The sequence below is a fragment of the Scyliorhinus canicula genome, chromosome 20 (assembly GCF_902713615.1).
Source record: "Scyliorhinus canicula chromosome 20, sScyCan1.1, whole genome shotgun sequence".
In the NCBI taxonomy this organism is placed as follows: Eukaryota; Metazoa; Chordata; class Chondrichthyes; order Carcharhiniformes; family Scyliorhinidae; genus Scyliorhinus; species Scyliorhinus canicula.
This window is the reverse complement of record NC_052165.1, coordinates 59685483-59707700: the sequence shown is the minus strand read 5'-3', so window position 1 is coordinate 59707700 and position 22218 is coordinate 59685483. Positions and strand designations below refer to the sequence as shown.

General features: G+C 49.1%; 1 protein-coding gene across 1 annotated transcript in view; it reads right to left on the bottom strand.

Annotated features, from left to right (window-relative positions):
- Window positions 1–22218, bottom strand: part of phf21b (PHD finger protein 21B) — a 222109-nt gene that overhangs the window by 24803 nt on the left and 175088 nt on the right. Inside the window, exon 12 of the mRNA XM_038781394.1 lies at window positions 893–915. Coding sequence (XP_038637322.1) covers window positions 893–915 — 23 coding nt within the window. The remainder of the gene's footprint in view (window positions 1–892; window positions 916–22218) is intronic.

Below are 22218 nucleotides of genomic sequence, written 5' to 3'. Positions count from 1 at the left end.
AGGTGCTGCACCGGGCCCACATGACTGGGACAAGGATGAGTAGGTTCTTTGGGGGTGAAGACAGGTGTGTCAGGTGCTCGGGGAGTCCAGCGAACCATGCCCATATGTTCTGGGCATGCCCGGCGCTGGAGGAGTTCTGGAAGGGGGTGGCGAGGACAGTGTCAAGGGTGGTGGGATCCAGGGTCAAGCCAGGATGGGGACTCGCGATTTTTGGGGTTGGGGTGGAGCCGGGAGTGCAGGAGGCGAAAGAGGCCGCTGTGCTGGCCTTTGCATCCCTAGTAGCCCGGCGAAGGATCTTGCTACAATGGAAGGATGCGAGGCCCCCAAGCGTGGAGACCTGGATCAATGACATGGCGGGTTTCATTAAGCTAGAGAAGGTCAAATTCGCCCTGAGAGGGTCGGTACAAGGGTTCTTTAGGCGGTGGCAACCTTTTCTCGACTTTCTGGCTCAACGATAGGGTACGGGGACAGTAGCAGCAGCAACCCGGGGGGAGGGAAAAGGTGGGGGGGGGGGGGGGGGGCGGACGATGACTATGTTTGTTTATTTAATTTAAATTTATTTTGAAGTTCTTTTGTTGTTCATTGGGGTTGGGGGGGTGGGGGGATGTGATACATGCGTCTATACGGTCTGGGGGTGGTACGGTTATTATGGGTTATTTTGTTGCATTTCATTGTTTGTCGTTTTGTTTTATATTTTCTGTAAAAAATTCCAATAAAAATGATATTTTAAAAAAAATGCAGCAATAAATTTTTAGGACATATCACACTAATGCTTAAATATAAAGATAGAATTTTGTATTGTACTGCTCATGTTTTTGCAGTAATGAAACTTTTACATTTTTGAATGCCAAGAGATTCACACAGAAAAAGCCACAGAATGTAGGTGACATACCTTCCAACAAAGGTCCTCATTGGCTTGCGTGTTAAGGAAAGAGGCAGAAACATGTTAGTAAGCTGGTTTGGAGAGCAGCCTGGGTTGAGGATTTTAAAATGGATTCAGTGAGGAGACCAATTACAAATAGCAGTGACTGGAGGTACCTGGATCAACCACATTATATCCTACTACAAGGACACTGAAAATTAGACAAAATATACAATTTGTGTGGAAAGGTTGGGAGAGGAGGAAGAGCAAAACTCTTTTTTTTTGGTGGAGCTTATAGAAATCCTGCCCTAATTTCTATTGTTTCTTTCTTTCACAGATGCACCAGTTTCAAAGTTGATGAAAATTCCCTGATTTAAGTATTACCTTTGGCTAAGTAGCGAAATAAAAATCTATATTCAAAATATCCAGGTCAGAGAGGAGATTCATTTGTATCCTTAGAAAAATAAAATCTGCATCGACTCCCACTGCTTTCTCCAAAATATTTTGCTTCTAACTTTGCAGTTACTTCTTTGCCCCTGTATTTATAAGTATTGTCTCTGTTGCCAAACATTGGGACAATGAAAAATATTTGTAGTTATAATTACCCAAACATTGTTCGGGTTGCCAAGAAGCACTGGCTGAATGACCATCGCCTAGAGAGAATCTAACCATCTCCTCTTGACCTTCAATGGCATTACCATTGCTGAATCACCCTTATAAAACATCCTGGGAGTTACCATTGAACAGAAACTGAACTGGGCCTGCTATATAAATACTGTAGCTACAAGAACAGGTCAGAGGCTGAGGGTTCTGCAGCGTGTAACTCACCTCCTGACTCCTCATAGACTGCCCACCATCTACAAGGCACAAGAGTGCGATGGAATATTCCCCACTTATCTGGATGAGTGCAGCTCCAACCCGACTCTAAAGCTTAACTCTCAGCATTCAAGATGAAGCAGCCCGCTTGATTGGCACCCCTTCGGCCACCTTAACATTCACTCCCTCCACTACCAGTGCACAGCGGTAGCAATGTGTACCATCTACGTGATACACTGCAGCAACTCGCTAAGCTTCCTTCGACAGTACCTTCTGCCACTAGAACAATTTTGGGAAAAGGTATGACCCATGGGCCACATCCGGCCTAAATCTGGCCCATGGCTACAGCAAGGAAAGCACTCAAAGAATACAATGCAACACAAGAGCGCATGCGCAACTGCTCCAGGTGCTTCGTCAAGTTGTCGGAAGTAAAATGCAGACCATGGAGAGCTTCAAGGGAAGTACCTCAAGGCCAAGAACTTCCAGGTAAGTTGGAGTTGAGCAATGATGGGAATTCGGACCGGGTGGGCTTTTTGTTTTGTGTAGCCACCAAGTTAAATCAGCATGTTCACTTGAAGCAGCAGCAAAAGCAGTGCAAGTTAAATGTACATTTAAATTTACAGACTAGATTGTTGCAGTTTTGATTTGTTTCTAGATTTGCAAATATATACATTGTTTTTAAAACTTCAACATATTTTACATTTAGATCTTGTTCATTGTGAAAACTCAAGTCAACTCTTATATATACTTGTTTTTCCATTTTTCTCATTCCATCACTGGAGATGCTGATTCTTGCTGGTGTCTCGTGTTCTTGGGACTGATGGGCCAGGATTTGAATCTGGGGCCTTCTGGTCTACACTGGGATAGTAATACACTGAAGAGTGTCTTCACCCACTGGAATGGTTGTGCATCTATAATCTATTCACAAATTGTACATCTGTGAGTACCTCCTGCCAATGTTTTGCATTCTAAATTTCTATAGTCACATATTAATGATGCCAGGAATGTGAAATCTCAGTTAAGTGGGAGATTGAGTGAAAAAAGCTGCTCCTTAGAGCAAAGAAAGTTAAAAGTTGATTTAACAGAGGTGTTCAAACCACAAATGGTATTGATTAGGTAAATAAGGACAAACCGTTTATGGTGGCTGAGGAGTTGGCAAACAGAGGACACATATTTAAGGTAACTGGACAAAAAAAAACCAGAGGGTTGCAGATTTGTAGATCCAGCAATAAGTTGATCTATAATTCTGGTAAGAAGTCTTACAACACCAGGTTAAAGTCCCAACAGGTTTGTTTGAATCATTAGCTTTTGGAGCACAGCTCCTTCAGAGGTGGGTTCCAGAAACATATATATAGTCAAAGTCAATGATGCAAGATGATACTTGGAATGAGAGTCTTTGCAGGTAAAAGTCTTTACAGGTCCAGACGGAGCAACTGGAGATAATCACAGTTTAAAGGTGTGAATTGTCTAGGACCTTTAACGAGGCAAGGGAGGGGGGGGCTTTGCCCCCGACTATGTCACGGGCGCTGATTTCCTTGATCCTTAAGCGGGACAAGGACCCCCTGCAGTGTGGATCGTATAGGCCGATCTCGCTGTTAAATGTGGATGCCAAGCTGTTGGCGAAGATCTTGGCCACAAGGATAGAGGAGTGTGTGCCAGGGGTCATTCATGAGGACCAGACGGGGTTTGTGAAGGGAAGGCAGCTGAACACCAATATACGTAGGCTTCTGAATGTTATAATGATGCCAGCGGTAGAAGGGGAGGCGGAGATAGTGGTGGCATTAGACACGGTGATGGCCTTTTGATAGGATTGAGTGGGGATACTTGTGGGAGGTGCTGGAAAGGTTTGGGTTCGGGGAGGGGTTTGTCAGTTGGGTGAGGCTGCTATATGAGGCCCCGATGGCGAGCGTAGCCACGAATAGGAGGAGATCGGAGTACTTTTGGTTGCACCGGGGGACAAGACAGGGGTGTCCCCTGTCCTCCTTACTCTTTGCGTTGGCAATTGAGCCCCTGGCCATGGCGTTGAGGGAGTCGGGGAATTGGAGAGGTCTGGTGCGGGGTGGGGAGGAGCACCGAGTGTCACTTTACGCTCCCTCAAGATGACTTGTTGCTATATGTGACGGACCCAATGGGGGGAATGCCGGAGGTGATGAAGATTCTCAGGAATTTGGGGGCTTTTCAGGGTACAAGCTCAACCTGGGTAAGAGTGAGTTGTTCGTCGTGCAGCCGGGGGATCAGGAGGAGGGGATTGGTAGGCTCCCATTGAAAAGGGCAGGGGGGAGCTTTAGGTACCTGGGAGTCCAGGTGGCTAGGAGGGCCCTACACAAACTTAACCTCACAAGGCTGGTGGAGCAAATGGAGGAGGAGTTTAAAAGATGGGACATGTTGCCGCTGTCGCTGGCGGGCAGGGTGCAGTCAGTCAAGATGACGGTGCTCCCGAGGTTTTTGTTCCTGTTCCAGTGCCTCCCCATCCTTATCCCGAAGGCCTTTTTTAGGAGGGTCAACAGGAGTATTACGGGATTTGTATGGGCGCATGGGACTCCGAGGGTGAGAACGGTGTTTTTGGAGTGGGGCAGGGATAGGGGGGGCTGGCGCTGCCCAACCTCTGTGGGTACTATTGGGCTGCCAGCGCAGCGATGGTGCGTAAGTGGGTAATGGACGGGGAAGGGGCAGCACGGAAAAGGATGGAGATGGCGTCCTGTGTGGACACGAGCCTGGAGTCGCTGGTAACGGCGCCATTGCCGCTCCCGCCAACGAGGTATACCATGAGCCTGGTGGTGGCGGCTACCCTCAAAATTTGGGGGCAATAGAGACGGCATGGGGGGAGGTGGGGGGCTCGACTGAGTCCTTGATACGGGGGAAACCAGCAGTTTGTTCCAGGGAGCATTGATGGCGGGTTTCTTAGCTGGCAGAGGGTAGGTATTAGGAGGTTAGGGGACCTGTTTGTAGATGGGAGGTTTGTGAGCTTGGGTGAGTTAGAGGGGAAGTTTGGGCTCCCCCCCGGGGAACATGATTAGCTACATGCAGGTTAGGGCATTTGCCAGGCGGCAAGTGGAGGTGTTCCCTCTGTTGCCCCCACGTGGGGTACGGGACAGGGTGCTCTCGTGGGTGTGGGTTGGAGGAGGGAGGATTTCGGACGTGTACCACGTAATGCAGGAGGTAGACGAGGCCTCGGTGGAGGAGCTGACGGGTAAATGGGAAGAGGAGCTGGGTGAGCAGATTGAGGAGGGGACGTGGGCGGATGCCCTGGAAAGGGTGAATTCCTCCTCTTCTTGTGCGGGGGGGGGGGGGGGGGGTGTCCGGTGGAGGGGAGGAATGTGTACATGTGTTTGTTGAAATGCCGGGTGCTAACCTATTTCTTCTTTTTGTAATTACTGGGGGGGGGGGGGGGGGTTCTTTTTTTTTTGTTTTTGCTGTTAATACTGTTTTCTTGTTGATATTTTCTGTTTTTGATATTTTGTGAAAATCTCAATAAAAATTATTTTTTTTAAAAAAGGTGTGAATTGTCTCAAGCCAGGACAGTTGGTGGGATGTCACAACCCCAGGCAAGATAGTGGTGGTGGTGGGGGGGGGGGGGGGGGGGGGGGGGGGGAGAGAAGAGGGTGAATGTAATGCAACAAGGTCTCAGTTGAGGCCGTACTCGTGTGTGCAGAACTTGGCTGTAAGTTTCTGCTTGGCGATTCTGCGTTGTCACGTGTCCTGAAGGCCGCCATGGAGAACGCTTACCCAAAGATCAGAGGCTGAATGCCCTTGATTTTTGAAGTGTTCTCCTACTGGAAGGGAACATTCCTGCCTGGCGATTGTCGAGCGATGTCACGTGACAATCGCCGGCAGGAATGTTCCCTTCAGTCGGGGAACACTTCAGCAGTCAAGGGCACTCAGTCTCTGATCTTCGGATAAGAGTTCTCCAAGGCTGTCTTCAGGACGCGTGACAACGCAGAATCGCCAAGCAGAAACTTATAGCCAAGTTCTGCACACATGAGTACGGCCTCAACCGAGACCTTGGATTCATGTCGCATTACATTCGCCCCCCACCATCTGGTCTGGGCTTGAGAGAATTCACACCTCTTTAACCTGTGATTATCTCCAGTTGCTCCATCTGGACCTGTAAAGACTTGATTACCTGCAAAGACTCACATTCAAAGTATCGCCTTGCATCATTGACTTTGTCTATATATATGTTTCTGGAACCCACCTCTTCATTCACCTGAGGAAGGAGCTGTGCTCTAAAAGCTAGTGATTCGAAACAAACCTGTTGGACTTTAACCTGGTGTTGTAAGACTTCTTACTGTGCTCACCCCAGTCCAACGCCAACAACTCCACATCATGGCTACAATTCTTGTGGACAAGGGATTGGGACATTTAAGTATAAATGCTGGTACCTGTGGGAAATCCAGTATATGTATCTTTGCGGATCTTCACAAGCAATCTCAGTTTAACATTTTGAGATGGGCATCTCAAAGATTAGTTAAAATCATAGAATCCCTACACGGCAGAAGGAGGCCATTCGTCCAATAGAGTCTGCAACGGCCCTCTGAAAGAGCACCTTACCTAGGCCCAATCCCTCATCCTATCCCTGTAATCATACGTAAGGGCAATTTAGCATAGCCAATCCACCTAAGCTGCTCAGCTTTGGACTGTGGGAAGAAACCGGATGACCCGGAGAAAACCCACCAGACACGGTAAGAATGCATAAACTCCACACAGTCAGTTTCCCAAGGTGGAATTGAACTGGGTCTCTGGGACTGTGAGGAAGCAGTGCTGACGACTTTGCCACCATGCCGTAATTGTTGTTGATGCATATCTAAAAATTAAGAGTTAATAAAGCATTTTCTGTTGCGGCCTCAAGTTCAACAGTTCAGATTTTTAGAAAAATGATAATGAATATAACTGAAAGTGAAGAGCATATTGATTTAGGTTAGGGTTTTGTGTCCTAAATTGAAAATTAGGAACATATTGCTAATAGGTATGGAGAAGATGACAGGTGCATTTGTTGGCACGTCTTTTAGAATGTGCTGTGAAGCTTTTAAAACCAAGGTCTAGCAATGAGAGGTTGAGAGAAGATACTGAAGATATACTCTCAACAAGATGTGGCAAGTGTCTCTAAGATGCCTTCTGGTCTTTCTACATTTTCTTTCTCTTTTCGTTATTGTTTTTCCCTTGGTGGTTCTTGCAACATCAAATTATTGATCACAGAAAAGTGGCATTTATACAGGCAACACAAACGCAAAATACTGCGGATACCGGAAATATGAACAAAAAAAACAAAATGCCAGAAATGCTCATCAGGTCAGAATAAAAGATTATGGCCAGTGCTTCCACAATTTCCATTCTCATTTCCCTGAGTGTCTTTGAATGCATCTCATCCAATCCTGGTGCCGTAACTACTTTTTTTTTTTAAACAGACAATTTTATTGAGGTTTTTTTGGCATTGTAAACAGTAACAATATACATTAGTGTGCAGATACCAATTACAAAAAACATAGTGCAAATAACAGTACCACTCTCGCAAATAGACCCGCCTATTCTTCCCCCCCTACTCTACACTATTCTACCCCCCCCCCCCCCCACCCGCTGATGATTAGTTCCCCGCGAAGAAGTCGATGAATGGTTGCCACCTCCGGGCAAATCCCGATAATGATCCTCGTAAGGCGAACTTGATTTTTTTCCAAGCCGAGAAAGCTTGCCATGTCCGACAGCCATACTTCGGTCTTTGGGGGGCTTTGAGTCGCCGGGCTATCAGGGAAGCAAAGGCCACGACGTCGGCCTCTATCCCCTCCTGGACTCCCGGGTCTTCCGACACCCCAAAATTCGCCACCTCTGGACTCATCACCACCCTTGTTTTCAGTACCCAGGATATGACGTCCGCAAATCCCTGCCAGTATCCCCTGAGTTTTGGACACACCCAGAACATGTGGACATGGTTCGCTGGTCCTCCCCCACATCTAGCACACTTGTCCTCCAGCCCAAAGAATTTGCTCATCCGTCATGTGGGCCCAGTGAACCACCTTGAACTGAATCAGGCCGAGCCTGATGTTGTGGTAGCATTTACCCTCCTCAGAGAGTCTGCCCATTCGCCTCCCTCCAACTCCCCACCAAGCTCCTCCTCCCACTTGAGTTTCAGTTCCTCGGTCCCCGTGTCCTCCGCTCCCATAAGCTCCTTATAAATATCCGAGACTCTCCCCTCTCCTACCTCACCCCTGGAAACTACCCTATCCTGGATCCCCTTGGTGGAAGGCGTGGAAAGGACGGGACCTGTCTATGTACGAAATCCCGCACCTGCAAGTACCGAAAGTCATTCCCCCTCGCCAGCCTGAACTTCTCCTCCAGCGCCCTCATGTTCGCGAAGCTCCCTTCCAGGAACAAGACGCCCATCCTTCCCAACCCCACCCTCCGCCACGCTCGAAACCCGCCATCCATCTTCCCAAGGAGAAATCGGTGGTTGTCACATATTGGGGACCAGACCGACACTCTCACTTGCCCCGCATGCTTCCTCCATTGGCCCCAAATCCACAGAGCCGCCACTACTATAAGGCTGGTGGGGTACCTGGCCGGCGGGAGCGGCAGGGGAGCCGTGACCATGGCTGCCAAGCTGGTGCCCCTGCACGAAGCAGCCTCCACCTGCTCCCAAACCGACCCCGTACCCACCATCCATTTCCTTATCATGGCTATGTTAGCTGCCCAGGTGCTGGTTTAGCTCACTGGACTAAATCACTGGCTTTTAAAGCAGACCAAGCAGGCCAGCAGCACGGTTCAATTCCTGTACCAGCCTCCCAGAACAGGCGCCAGAATGTGGCGACTAGGGGCTTTTCACAGTAACTTAATTGAAGCCTACTCGTGACAATAAGCCATTTTCAATTTCATTTCATTTTTCAGTAGTAGTTGCTGAGTTTCGGCAACGCCAGTCCCCCCTCGCTATCGTTCCATTCCAGCATCCCCCTCTTTACCCGCGGGGACTTCCCCGCTCAAACAAATCCCAGGATGATTTTATTGATTCTTTTAAAGAAGGACCGCGGAATGAAAATAGGGAGACACTGAAAAATAAACAGGAATCTCGGGAGGATCGTCATCTTCACCGTCTGTACTCTCCCCACTAGTGACATCGGGAGCGCATCCCACCTCCGAAACTCGCTCCTCATTTGCTCCACCAGCCTGGAAAAGTTCAACTTATGCATCTTACCCCAGTCACGCGTCACTTGTAACCCTAAATACCTCAAACTTTACCCAACCAGCCTAAATGGTAGCTCGCTGAGCCTATTTTCCTGACCCCTCGCCTGCATCACAAACATCTCGCTTTTTGCCATGTTCAACTTGTAGCCCGAAAACCGGCCAAACTCCCCAAGGATTTCCATAATCCTGTCCATCCCTGCCGCTGGATCTGACACATACAAAAGCAGGTCATCCGCGTATAGCGAGACCTTGTGTTCTATCCCACCCTGACCATTCCCTTCCATCCCCTTGCCGCTCTCAGAGCAATTGCCAGCGGTTCTACGGCCAACACAAACAGCAGTGGAGAGAGGGGGCATCCCTGTCTTGTCCCGCGGTGTAGTCTAAAATACTCAGATGTCGTCCTGTTCGTCCTTACACTAGCCTCTGGGGCCTGATATAGTAGTTCAACCCAGTCCACAAAGCCTTCTCCAAACCCAAACCATCCCAGAACCTCCCATAAATAGTCCCACTCCACCTGGGAAGGATGGGCGACTTGTTCCTGGAAGGAAGCTTCACGAACATGAGGGCGCTGGAGGAGATGTTCGGGCTGGCGAGGGGGAATGACTTTTCGGCATCCATTGCCACCACTACCTCCACCTCTCTGCCCTCCGGGGGCATCATAATCACATTGAGTAGCCTTCTTAGATTGGCTGCCAGCTGCCTTCCCTTAACAAACCCCGTTTGGTCCTCCGCAATCACGCAGTCTTCGATTCTGGACGCCAGGATCTTCGTCAGCAGTTTAGCGTCCACATTAATCAGGGCGATTGGCCTATAGGACCCACAAACTTCCGGATCTTTATCCCATTTTAATATCAGCGAGATGGTGGCTTGCGACATCGTCGGGGGTAGCACCCCATTGTCCCTTGCCTCGTTAAACACCCTAACCAGCACCGGCCCCAGTATACCCGCAAACTTTTTTGTAGAACTCCACTGGATACCCATCCGGCCACGGGGCTTTACCTGACTGCATGACCTTCAGGCCCCCCATTACTTCTTCAGCTCTAATCGGGGCCCCCAGCCCTTTTACCATCCCCCTGCCCACCTTTGGAAAGGTCAGCCCATCTAAGAAGCACCTCATCCCCTCTGGCCCCGTGGGGGGTTCCGAGGTATACAGCTTACTGTAAAAGTCCCTGAATACCCTGTTCAATCCTGCCAGGTCTCCCACCCGGTTCCCTGTCCACTACTGTCCCTATTTTCCTGGCCGCCTCCCTCTTCCTAAGTTGCTGTGCAAGCATTCTGCTTGCTTTCTCCCCATACGCGTACACCGTGCCCCTGGCCTTTCTGAGCTACTCTACAGCCTTCCCAGTGGATAGCGCCCCCAGCTCCGCCTGCAGTCTCCGTCTGTCCCTAAGTAGCTCTGCCCTCGGGGACTCCGCTTTTTCCCTATCCATCCGTATCATCTCCTGCACCAGTCTGTCCATCTCTGCCCTATCCGTTCTGACCCTATGGGCTCGGATTGAGATCAGTTCCCCTCTCACCACCGCTTTCAGCGCCTCCCAGAGCACCGTTGCTGAGACTTCCCCTGTATCGTTGACCTGCAGGTAGTCCTGCATGCATTTCCCCACTCTCTCACACACCCTCTCCTCTGCCAACAATCCCACCTCTAACTTCAATTGTGGGCGCTGGTAACTTTCTTTGCAGATCAGCAGGTCGACCCAATGTGGAGCATGGTCCGAAATAGTGATCGCCGAGTATTCTGTATCCCTCACCCCGTCCAAAAAGTCCCTACTCATAACAAAGAAGTCAATACGAGAATAAACCTTGTGAACATGTGAATAGAACTCCTTCCCCGCCGACCGGCTGATTTTCCAGGGGTCTACCCCCCCCCCCCCCCCCCCCTCCCCCCTCATTTGTTCCATGAACCCTCTCAGTTCTCTTGCCATTGCCAGGACCCGGTCGAGGTCGGGGTCGAGGACTGTATTAAAGTCCCCACCCATAAGCAACTTGTGCGAATCTAAGTCGGGGATTTTCCCCAGCAGCCTTTTGATGAAATCTACATCATCCCAGTTTGGAGCGTAAACATTCACTCGGACCACCTTCACCCCCTCAAGCTTGCCCCGGACCATGAGAAATCTACCACCCCCATCCACAACTGTGCTGTCCGCCTCAAATTTAACCCGTTTGTTAATCACGATCGCGACCCATCTGGTCTTAGCATCAAGCCCCGAATGGAAGACCTGGCTAGCCCAGGCCTTCCGTAATCTAATCTGGTCCGCCACTTTCAAATGTGTCTCCTGCAGCAACATTACATCCGCCTTCAGAGCCCGTAAATCCGCGAACACACGTGCCCTCTTGACCATCCCGTTTAATCCTCTAACATTCCAGGTGATCAGCCTGGTTGGAGGGCATCCTGCCCCCCCGCCCATCAACACCACCTCCCCAAACCGAAACAGTGAGAAAACAAACAAAGAACAAAGCTCGCCGCCACCATAGTGCAATTCAAACTGTGTAATGAGGTGGGCGCTACCGCCCACCCCCCCCCAACATTTCCTGAAAAAAAAAGCAAAAAGAACCCGAACAGCCCCCCAGCATCCAACAACTTAAACTTAAACTATAACTTTGGCTTTAACTTTAAAACTTTCAAACAGGCAAATACAAACACAAAAATACCCCCAATTTTAAGTAAAGAGCATGCCGAACGACATCGCTAACACGAAGGGCAATCTGCGAACAAATGCAAACATCCCTTAGTACACTCTAACTTGAGTCCATGGGTCCTCAGTTCGGCACCAGTCCATGCCCCTTAGCGAAGTCCATCGCTTCCTCCAGGTTGTCAAAATAATGTTGTTGTTCCCGGTATGTGACCCAAAGCCGCACCGGGAAAAGTAGCCTGAACTTGACCTTCTTTTTAAACAGGATCTCTTTAATTTGTCTATAGGCTGCCCTCCTTCTGGCCACTTCCTGGCCCAGATCCTGGTAGATGCGCAGGACGCTGTTGTTCCATGAGCAGCTCTTCGTGCTCTTGGCCCACTGTAGAACCCGCCCCCCCCACCAGGCACGGCTGCTTCATCCCCCACCAGCTTCTGCAGCATGCCTGCCACATATGCCGTGGCATCCACTCCCTCGGCCCCCTCCGGGAGCCCAATGATTCTCAGATTCTGCCGGCGAGACCTGTTTTCCAGGTCCTCCAGCTTGTCCATCAGCCTTGATTGCTGCTCCTTCAACTTACTAATTTCCACGTCCGCTACCGTTTGGAAATTCGCCTGCTCTTCCACTGTCTTCTCCAGTGCCTGGACCTTTTTATCCTGAGCATCCAGCCTCTGGTCAAGTCGCTCCACCGCTTTCTGGATTGGTTCCAAATTATCCCGCTTCAGTGCTGCGAAGCTCTCTTTCATGATCTGCAGCATGTTGCCCAGTGCTGTCTGGACCGTCCTTTCTGTGGTCCGTTCATCGGCCATCTTTCCTCCCACTCGAGCTTCCACACCACCTTTGTTCAGCCCCTTCTTCGCCTGTTTTCGCTCCCTTCTGCTCTTTAAGTCCATACAACTCTGTATGGTTTCAGATCTAGAGTGCTATTGTTTTTCACTCCAGCGCTCAAAAGTTCAAAAAAGTCAGGGGAAAAAGGTCTTAAAGTCTGACCGGAGCGAGAGCCACCAAATGCGCGACTTACTCCCTCATAGCCGCCACCGGAAGTCCTGCCGTAACGTTTGCACAGATAGTCTATTGAATACTTCCTCCTCATCAATTTTCAACTAGTGTCTGAATGACCTACTCTTTCACCATGGCCTAAGTGGTATCTTCTTCCTTGGTAAAGGCAGATGCAAAGTATTAATTTAATATCTCAGTTATACTATCTAACTATTTTGTTATTCGTTCAATGGATGTGGGCTTCGCTGGCCAGGCCAGCATTTATGTCCATCCCTAATTTCTCTTGAGAAGGTGGTGGTGAGCTGTTCTGTTGAACTGCTGTTGGGCCCATTTGGTGCACATAAAGCCACAGTGTTGCTACGGAGGGAGTTGCAGGATTTTAACCCAGCAACAGTGAAGGAACAGCAATATATTTCCAAGTCAGGATGGTGAGTGGTTTGGAGGGGAACTTCCAGATGATGGTGTTTTCATGTGTTTGCAACCCTTCTCCTTTTAGATGTTAGTAGTCATGGATTTGGAAGGTGCTGTCTAAGAAGTTTTGGTGAGTTCCTGCAGTGCATTTGGTACATACTGCTACAACTGCACATTGGTGGTGGCATAAATCCCCTGTTTAGTCCCTGATCAGCTCCTTTTATCCCCTTGTACTTTTATGTACTTATAGGCCAATAGAAGACTTTGTAATTACCTTTTATGTTAGCTGCAAGTCTCTTCTCCTCCTCGCTTTCCTTATTTGCTTTTGCATCTCTCCTTTGAGCCTTCTGTATTCAGACTGGTTTTCAATTGTATTTTCTACCTGATATATGTTTTTCTTCCCAATCTTAATTTTTATGCGGGGAACTCTGGATTTGTTGGCCCTACCTTTCCCTTTCGAGGAAATGACCATCTGAACTCTCTCCCTTGAAAATAGCCCACTGTCCTTCATTGTCACTAGGTCAAAACCCTGGAATTCCCTCCTACAGCTACTAGCACAGTGGTGTACCTACACTACCACATGGACTGCAGCAGATCAAGAAGGCATCTCACCATCACCTTCTCAAGACAATTAGGGATGGGCAACAAATGCTGGCCTAACCAGTGAAGTCCGCATCCCATAAAATGAATTGGAAAAAACTGTTCAGCTACTGTTTTGCCTGACAACTTTTGACTCCAGTTTATTCAGCCCAGTTCCTTTCTTGCCCCGTTAAAGGTGGCTTTCCCCAAATTAATTAATTTAACTCTAGATTGTTCTCTGTCCTTTTCCATAGATAGCCTAAATTTTACAATACGACGATTGCAGTTCCTTAAGTATTCTCCCACTGATACTAGATCTGGAAAATGGAGAAAAGCACTGGAAGACAGGGATATGAAGATTAGTAGACCAAAGAACTAATTTATGGACCGTCAGTTTGAGCCTAAACAGGAAGATCCGAGTGAAGGTGTAAAGATTATGGGTGAACATTTGAAGAAAGTGAGTTGTTTCCAGCACCTGGAGGTGGTAATAACAGAAATGGAAATATGGAAATAGAAAGTAAGCAATGGATTAGATAGATAGATAGAACAGTACAGCACAGAACAGGCCCTTCGGCCCTCAATGTTGTGCCGAGCCATGATCACCCTACTCAAACCCACGTATCCACCCTATACCCATAACTCAACAACCCCCCCCCCCCCCCTTAACCTTACTTTTATTAGGCCACTACGGGCAATTTAGCATGGCCAATCCACCTAACCCGCACATCTTTGGACTGTGGGAGGAAACCGGAGCACCCGGAGGGAGGACGTGCAGACTCCACACAGACAGTGACCCAGCCGGGAATCGAACCTGGGACCCTGGAGCTGTGAAGCATTTATGCTAACCACCATGCTACCCTGCTAGCTTTGGTTGGAGTACTTGGAAGCGCTGAGGGGCACTGAAACAGAAAGAAATAATGTACAACACAGTTGTGAGTCCGGCTTTGTTACATAGTGCTGAAATTTGGGAAACATCAAGAGAGGGACAACGGGACACTAATGAGACCCGGTTGCTGAGATGGATGTATGGGGTAATAATGACGTGTGGGGTAATAAGGACAAGATCAGAACTTTTGAAACATCAGGGAGGTCACTGAAGTCTGTGGGAGCAAAGTACCTGTAAGCAGATTAAACTGACATGGCCATCCGTTGTGGAGAGAGTGGGTGTGGTGAGTAATGGACTGCCAGTAAGAAAGAGGAGAAAGGTTCAACACCAGATGGAAAGATATGGTGCAAGAGATATGGTGTAACAGCCGCCCGAACAGGCGCCGGAATGTGGCGACTAGGGGCTTTTCACAGTAACTTAATTTGAAGCCTACTCGTGACAATAAGCGATTTTCATTTCATTTCATTTCAATTAAACTCAGCAGGATTGAAAGAGGAATGAGTGCCTGATCGGAGGAATTTGGGGAAGGCTGATCAACCAGCATTGTGGCAACTCCAAGCAAAATGGGAGAAGCCAGAGGTAACAATAGAAAGGCAAAATTGGAGAAATCCACTCTTGCTATTCATATATTTAATGTCCAGAATAGCGAAGGACTATTAACACTATATACAGTTTAAATTAAAAACAGAAACACATTCAAATGATTAGAGTAAACCATGGTATTGAGTGACAACTGGCACTGCAGTCGAGGAAGTGCACTGGAGGTTCACCAGACTAATTTATGGGATAAGACGACTGTTCTAGGAGGAGCGTTTGGGACGGCTGGGCCTTTATGTGCTAGAGTTTAGAAGAATGAGAGGTGATCTCATTGAAACGTACAAAATTCTTAAGGGGCTAAACAAAAACAGGGTACAGGGTAGATGCAGAAAGGATGCTTCCCCGGGGTTTGGTGGTGGGAGGGGGGGGGGGGGGATTAATCGAGAGCCAGGGGACACAGTTTCAGAATAAGGGACAAGCAATTTAGGGCTGAGGTGAGAAACACCAACTACAATACCCTATTGTATTCCATTTTTCCAAGCTCTTTTAAAAACATACAGATAGATCCAATTAAGAATGTCCTAAATTGGACCAAATTTCCACTATCCAACTCTTGACTACTTTTGGGAGGTGTTCTGGAGTAGCTATCAAAAGTATGATGATCATCAGCGCATATTCCCCAATCTCTATTCTCTTTTCCTTCAACACCTATATCACTTAAGAGAAAGTGGTTTCAAGCCCTTCCTCAGAAGGCATCAATGACTGCCAATAAAACATGACAGACCTCACAGGCTCAAAGCACATAAAAAAAGGTCAACATTAAAATATATTTGTTATGTGGAAGACATTTCAGGTTGAATGTGTACCTGCAGGTCAGGTTTCACATCAGCTTTCAGAGTGATCTGAAGTTTTAATCCCACTATTAAAATGACTGGAGACTTTATACACAATCTCCTCCCTGAGGTTTAGCAGTTATTTTCTAAAAACACTATGTTCCAATGACCTTTCACTACAATGCAGCAGGGTTAATCGGCTGGTAGTAGTCAATTCACTCTCCTGATGCTCAATTAATATGAATAGGCAAAAAACAATGACACTATATAAGATGCACTTAAATCATACATTAAGGGCAAGTGTTGTGTTACTGGGCCCTGCACAGAATTTATAAATCACACCGACAGTGCCTGATGAATGGTAACAAATAATTTGGCTCTTTTAATTGAAGACGTACAAGAAAATATACAAGTTATAGGAGAAATCTATGTGCACACCTTACAAAGGCATCAATATAATTCTTACTGCTGTGTCACATATTGTATGACATCACTTCCTGCAGTGATGATGCACATTCACAACGTACACATTCCATTAAAGCAATCTCATAACGACTTCCGGTGGCGGCTATGAAGGAGTAAGTCGCACATTTGATGGCTCCCACTCTGGTCAGACTTTTGGCCTTTTCCCCAATTTTTCTACCAGACTTGAATTGTAGAATGGATGTTAATGACAATTCTCTACTGAATTCCCACTTCGGTGCATGGAGAGAAGGACTAGAAGTGTTCGTAAGGGCAGAAACAAAAAGATAGAGAAGGCCTGGGCTGAAGCTGCAGCAGAAGACAGCATTGCGGAGGTTCGGACCTCTCGCTTGTCAACCCAGCAGTCTATGAAGCAGCTGATGCAAGTCATTCAGGAAGGCTTTGCTACGCAGAAACGGGACTGCTTGGACCCGATAAACGAGTCAATTGAGCAGTTGGAGCATAGATTGGACGCTCAGGATCGGGCGATCCAGAAGGTAGAGAAGGTGCTGGCTGAGCAGGAGGAACATCAGACTGCGGTGGAGCTGGAGGTGGGGATGCAGGAGGGACCAGCAGAAGAAGCTCCTGGAGAAGGTGGAGGACCTAAAAAAAAAGGTCCCACCGGCAGAACCTAAGAATCGTCGGGCTCCCGGAGGGGTCCGAAGGAACGGACGCCGGGGCATACATCGCAGACATGTTTGTGAAGCTGCTGGAGATTGGGGCATTCTCCTGGCCCTTGGAGGTGGATAGGGCTCACAGAGCACTTGCGAGGAAGCCGTGAATGGGAGACCCACCGAGGGCAATGGTGGTGAGATTCCACAGGTTCCCGGATAAGGAGCGCATTCTACAGTGGGCCAAGCAGACACGGAGCTGTAAATGGGAGAATAGCATCCTGCGGGTGTACCAGGACCCGAGTGTAGAGGTGGCCAGGAGGAGAGCAGGCTACAATCAGATCAGGTCGATCCTTTTTAAGAAAAAGGTGAAGTTTGAACTGTTATATCCAGTCCGTCTCTGGGTCACGCATGAGGATCAGCAATTCTACTTCAAGTCGCCTGAGGACGTTTCGACTTTGCGAAAAAGAAAGGGCTGGTGATGGACTGACAACTTTTGAAATTGGCTGCAACGTTCATGTTTTTTCTTTTTGTTTCTCTGTTTTTGTAAAACGTTTCCCGTTTTGCCTTTCATGGAAGATGTTTGTGATGCCATTTGCATTGATTTGGAACCAGCGGTAGAGCTGAGTGAATTACGGTTTTCATTTGCACTGTTGGGGGATGGAGGGGTGCTTGTTTTGATCTTGGTGTTTTTCTGTTGGGTAAATGTGTGGGGATTGTTTGATGTTGGAGTTTGTTTGTATGGGGGGGGGGGGGGGGGGAAGAGAGAAACAATAGGTGGGAGACTATCTGGCACCAGGGATGGGGGCGACCAAGCTAGCTGGGTGAGCTAGCTCCCTGAAGCAGAGTGGCGGTTGTGCATATGTTTGGTTCAGTAAAGGAGTTGGGTCACAGGGTGGTGTTACTGGGGGTGGGGATGTCAATGTTCTGCTGACGAGTGAGGGACTTGGGCTGAGGGACAGAGAGGAGGTTGGGGGCAGGGGCTGCCTGGTGAGGGAGGTGCGGAGCACGGGCTGGGGGCAGGCCTAAAAAGGGGGATGGCTGATCGGCGGAGGCAATGAGCCCCCCAACTAGGCTGATCACCTGGAATGTTCGAGGGTTAAATGGGCCGGTCAAAAGGGCACATGTGTTTGTGCATTTTAGGGGATTGAAGGCGGACATGGTAATGTTGCAGGAGACGCACCTTAAGGTAACGGACCAGGTTAGACTGAGGAAAGGCTGGGTCAGTCAGGTCTTTCACTTGGGACTAGATTCAAAGACTAGAGGGGTCGCGATCCTGATCAATAAGCGGGTGGGGTTTGAGGCGGGGAAAATAGTCTCGGACGTGGGATGTCGGTACATTATGGTCAGTGGGAAGCTAGAGGGGGTGCAGGTGGTATTAGCAAATGTTATGCGCCAAATTGGGATGATGTGGAGTTTATAAAGAGGATGCTGGGGAAGATATCGGACCTGGACTCGCACAGGTTGGTCATGGGAGGGGACTTCAACACAGTTATGGACCCTGGCTTGGACAGGTCAAGGTCGAAAACGGGCAGGGTGCCAGCAATGGCAAGGAACTAAGAGAGTTCATGGAGCTGATGGGTGGGGTGGAGGGGGGGGGGGGGGGGTGGATCCATGGAGATTTGGGCAGCCGAGGGTGAAGGAGTTCTCCTTCTACTCACACGTGCATAAAGTGTATTCCCGGATTGATTTCTTTATTTTGAGCAGGACCTTGCTGTCTGTGGTGGTGGACATGGGGTACTAGGCGATTAGAATCTCAGACCATGCTCCGCTCTGGGTTAACCTGCAGGTTAGTCAAGATCAGCGCCTGCCATGGAGATTGGACGTGGGACTTTTGGTGGATGAAGGGGGTGTGCGAGCGGCTGAGGAAATTTATTCAGAACTACCTGCAGGTCAACGACACAGGGGAAATTTCAGCAGCGGTGGTGTGGGAAGCACTGAAGGCGGTGGTCAGGGGGAAGCGGATCTCGATCCGGGCCCATAGGGAGAAGGTGAACAGGGCGGAGACGGACTGACTGGTAAAGGAGTTACTACAGATTGATAGGAGGTATGTGGAGACACCAGAGGCAGGGCTTTTAAGGGAACGGCGGAGGTTACAGGCGGAGTTCAGCTTGCTGACCACAGGGAGGGCGGTGGAGCAACTGAGAAAGGCAAGGGGGGCGATCTATGAACATGGAGAGAAGGCCAGCAGAGTGTTTGCACAGCAGCTTAAGAAGAGGGAGGCAGCTAGGGAGATAAGAAAGTAAAGGACGGAGATGGGAACCTGGTTGGTGATTCAGTAGGGGTGAATTCAGTTTAGGAATTTCTACAGCAGGCGGTACAGGTCGGAACCCCCTACGGGGCCGGAGGGGATGAGGCACTTCTTGGAGGGGCTGAATTTCCCAAAGGTGGATGGGGAGCGGGTAGGAAGGCTGGGGGCCCCAATCGGGCTGGAGGAGATAGTGGAGAGCTTGAAGGCCATGCAGGTGTGTAAGGCCCCAGGTCCGGACAGGTACCCAGTGGAGTTTTATAAAACATTCTTGGGGATATTGGGGCCGGTGTTGATGAGGATGTTCAATGAGGCAAGGGAAAGAGGGGTGTTGCCCCCGACGATGTCACAGGCAATGATTTCGCTGATTCTTAAGGGGGACAAGACCCCGGAGCTGTGTGGATCCTACAGGCTGATCTCCCTGTTGAATATAGATGCCAAGTTGCTGGCCAAAATCTTGTCCTCCAGGATCGAGGATTTTTTTCCGGACGTTATTGTGGAGGACCAGACTGGGCTTGTTAAGGGCAGGCAGTTGGTGGCCAATGTAAGAAGGCTGTTAAATATGATCATGATGCCCCCGGAAGGAAGGGAGGTGAAGGTAGTGATCGCAATGGATGCAGAAAAGGCTTTTGATTGGGTAAAATGGGACTATCTGTGGGAGATACTGGGTTGGTTCGGATTCGGGCTGACGCTCCGGCGCATGCGCGGACTCACGCCGACCGGCGAAGGCCTTTCGGCCAGCCGTGGCGCCGGTCGGCAGGGCGCCAAAGGCCTTTCGCGTCGGTCGGCGGGACGCCAACCACTCTAGCGCGGGCCTAACCCCTAAAGGTGCACAGAAAATGACCGACAGCATTAATATGCAGGATATCCATATATCTAAATTGACAAGTCAAGAACACCGGGGCCGGGGCGGGGGGTCCCGGCGTACCGGAGGGGCGAGAACCAGTCCGGCGTCGGGAATTCTCCGCACCTTTGGGGAGGCCCGACGCCTCCCCAAATATCCTAAAATGGTTTGCCTGTATATTTGTGGACTATTGTCCCATACCTTTGGCAGAATGGCAATATCCAGTCAGGCATCCATCTAACTCCTATTGAAAAAGGACAAGGACCCGGTGAAGTGTGGGTCATACTGACCAATCTCATTATTGAATATTGATGCTAAAATTTTGGTGAAGGTGCTGGCGCTCAGGTTGGAGGGGTGCCTGCCGCAGGTTGTTGGAGAGGATAAAACGGGTTTTGTCAAGAAGTGTAGGTGATTGTCTTCCAATGTGCGGCAGCTACTAAATGTGGTATTGTCCCAGGCAGAGGTGTTTGCGGTGTTGGAGCAGTTTGGGATTGGATCTAATTTTGTGTCAGGGGTTAAATTGTTGTCATGGGTTAAGTTGTTGTACAAGGAACCAAAAGGCCAGCGTTCAGTCGAACAACACAAGCCCGGGTTATTTTCTGTTATTTAAGGGAAGAGTGGAGATAGATGGGTAACTGTAAGAGGGACTGGGAAGAAGCAGTCAGTGCAGGGACCCCCTGCGGTCGTTCCCCTGAGTAACAAGTATACCATTTTGGATACTTGTGGGGGGGACGACTTACCAGGGGTAAGCCATGGGGTACAGGCCTCTGGCACGGAGTCTGTCCCTGTTGCTCAGAAGGGAAGGGGGGAAAGGAGTAGAACATTAGTAATTGGGGACTCAATAGTCAGGGGCACAGATAGGAGATTTTGTGGGAGCGAGAGAGACTCACGTTTGGTATGTTGCCTCCCAGGTGCAAGGGTACGTGATGTCTCGGATCGTGTTTTCCGGGTCCTTAAGGGGGAGGGGGAGCAGCCCCAAGTCGTAGTCCACATTGGCACTAACGACATAGGTAGGAAAGGGGACAAGGATGTCAGGCAGGCCTTTAGGGAGCTAGGATGGAAGCTCAGAGCGAGAACAAACAGAGTTGTTATCTCTGGGTTGTTGCCCGTGCCACGTGATAGTGAGATGAGGAATAGGGAGAGAGAGCAATTAAACACGTGGCTACAGGGATGGTGCAGGCGGGAGGGATTCAGATTTCTGGATAACTGGGGCTCTTTCTGGGGAAGGTGGGACCTCTATAGACAGGATGGTCTACATCTGAACCTGAGGGGCACCAATATCCTGGGGGGGAGATTTGTTAGTGCTCTTTGGGGGGGTTTAAACTAATTCAGCAGGGGCATGGGAACCTGGATTGTAGTTTTAGGGTACGGGAGATTGAGAGTATAGAGGTCAGGAGCACAGATTTGACTTCGCAGGAGGGTGCCAGTGTTCAGGTAGGTGGTTTGAAGTGTGTCTACTTCAATGCCAGGAGTATACGAAATAAGGTAGGGGAACTGGCAGCATGGGTTGGTACCTGGGACTTCGATGTTGTGGCCATTTCAGAGACATGGATAGAGCAGGGACAGGAATGGTTGTTGCAGGTTCCGGGGTTTAGGTGTTTTAGTAAGTTCAGAGAAGAGGGCAAAAGAGGGGGAGGTGTGGCGCTGCTAGTCAAGGACAGTATTACGGTGGCGGAAAGGATGCTAGATGGGGACTCTTCTTCTGAGGTAGTATGGGCTGAGGTTAGAAACAGGAAAGGAGAGGTCACCCTGTTGGGAGTTTTCTATAGGCCACCTAATAGTTCTAGGGATGTAGAGGAAAGGATGGCGAAGATGATTCTGGAAAAGAGCGAAAGTAACAGGGTAGTTGTTATGGGAGACTTTAACTTTCCAAATATTGACTGGAAAAGATATAGTTCGAGTACATTAGATGGGTCATTCTTTGTACAATGTGTGCAGGAGGGTTTCCTGACACAATATGTTGACAGGCCAACAAGAGGCGAGGCCACATTGGATTTGGTTTTGGGTAATGAACCAGGCCAGGTGTTAGATCTGGAGGTAGGTGAGCACTTTGGAAACAGTGACCACAATTCGGTGACCTTTACGTTAGTGATGGAAAGGGATAAGTATACCCGCAGGGCAAGAGTTATAGCTGGGGGAAGGGCAATTATGATGCCATTAGACATGACTTAGGATGTGTTGGTTGGAGAAGTAGGCTGCAAGGGTTGGGCACACTGGATATGTGGAGCTTGTTCAAGGAACAGCTATTGCATGTTCTTGATAAGTACGTACCAGTCAGGCAGGGAGGAAGGGGTCGAGCGAGGGAACCGTGGTTTACCAAAGAAGTGGAATC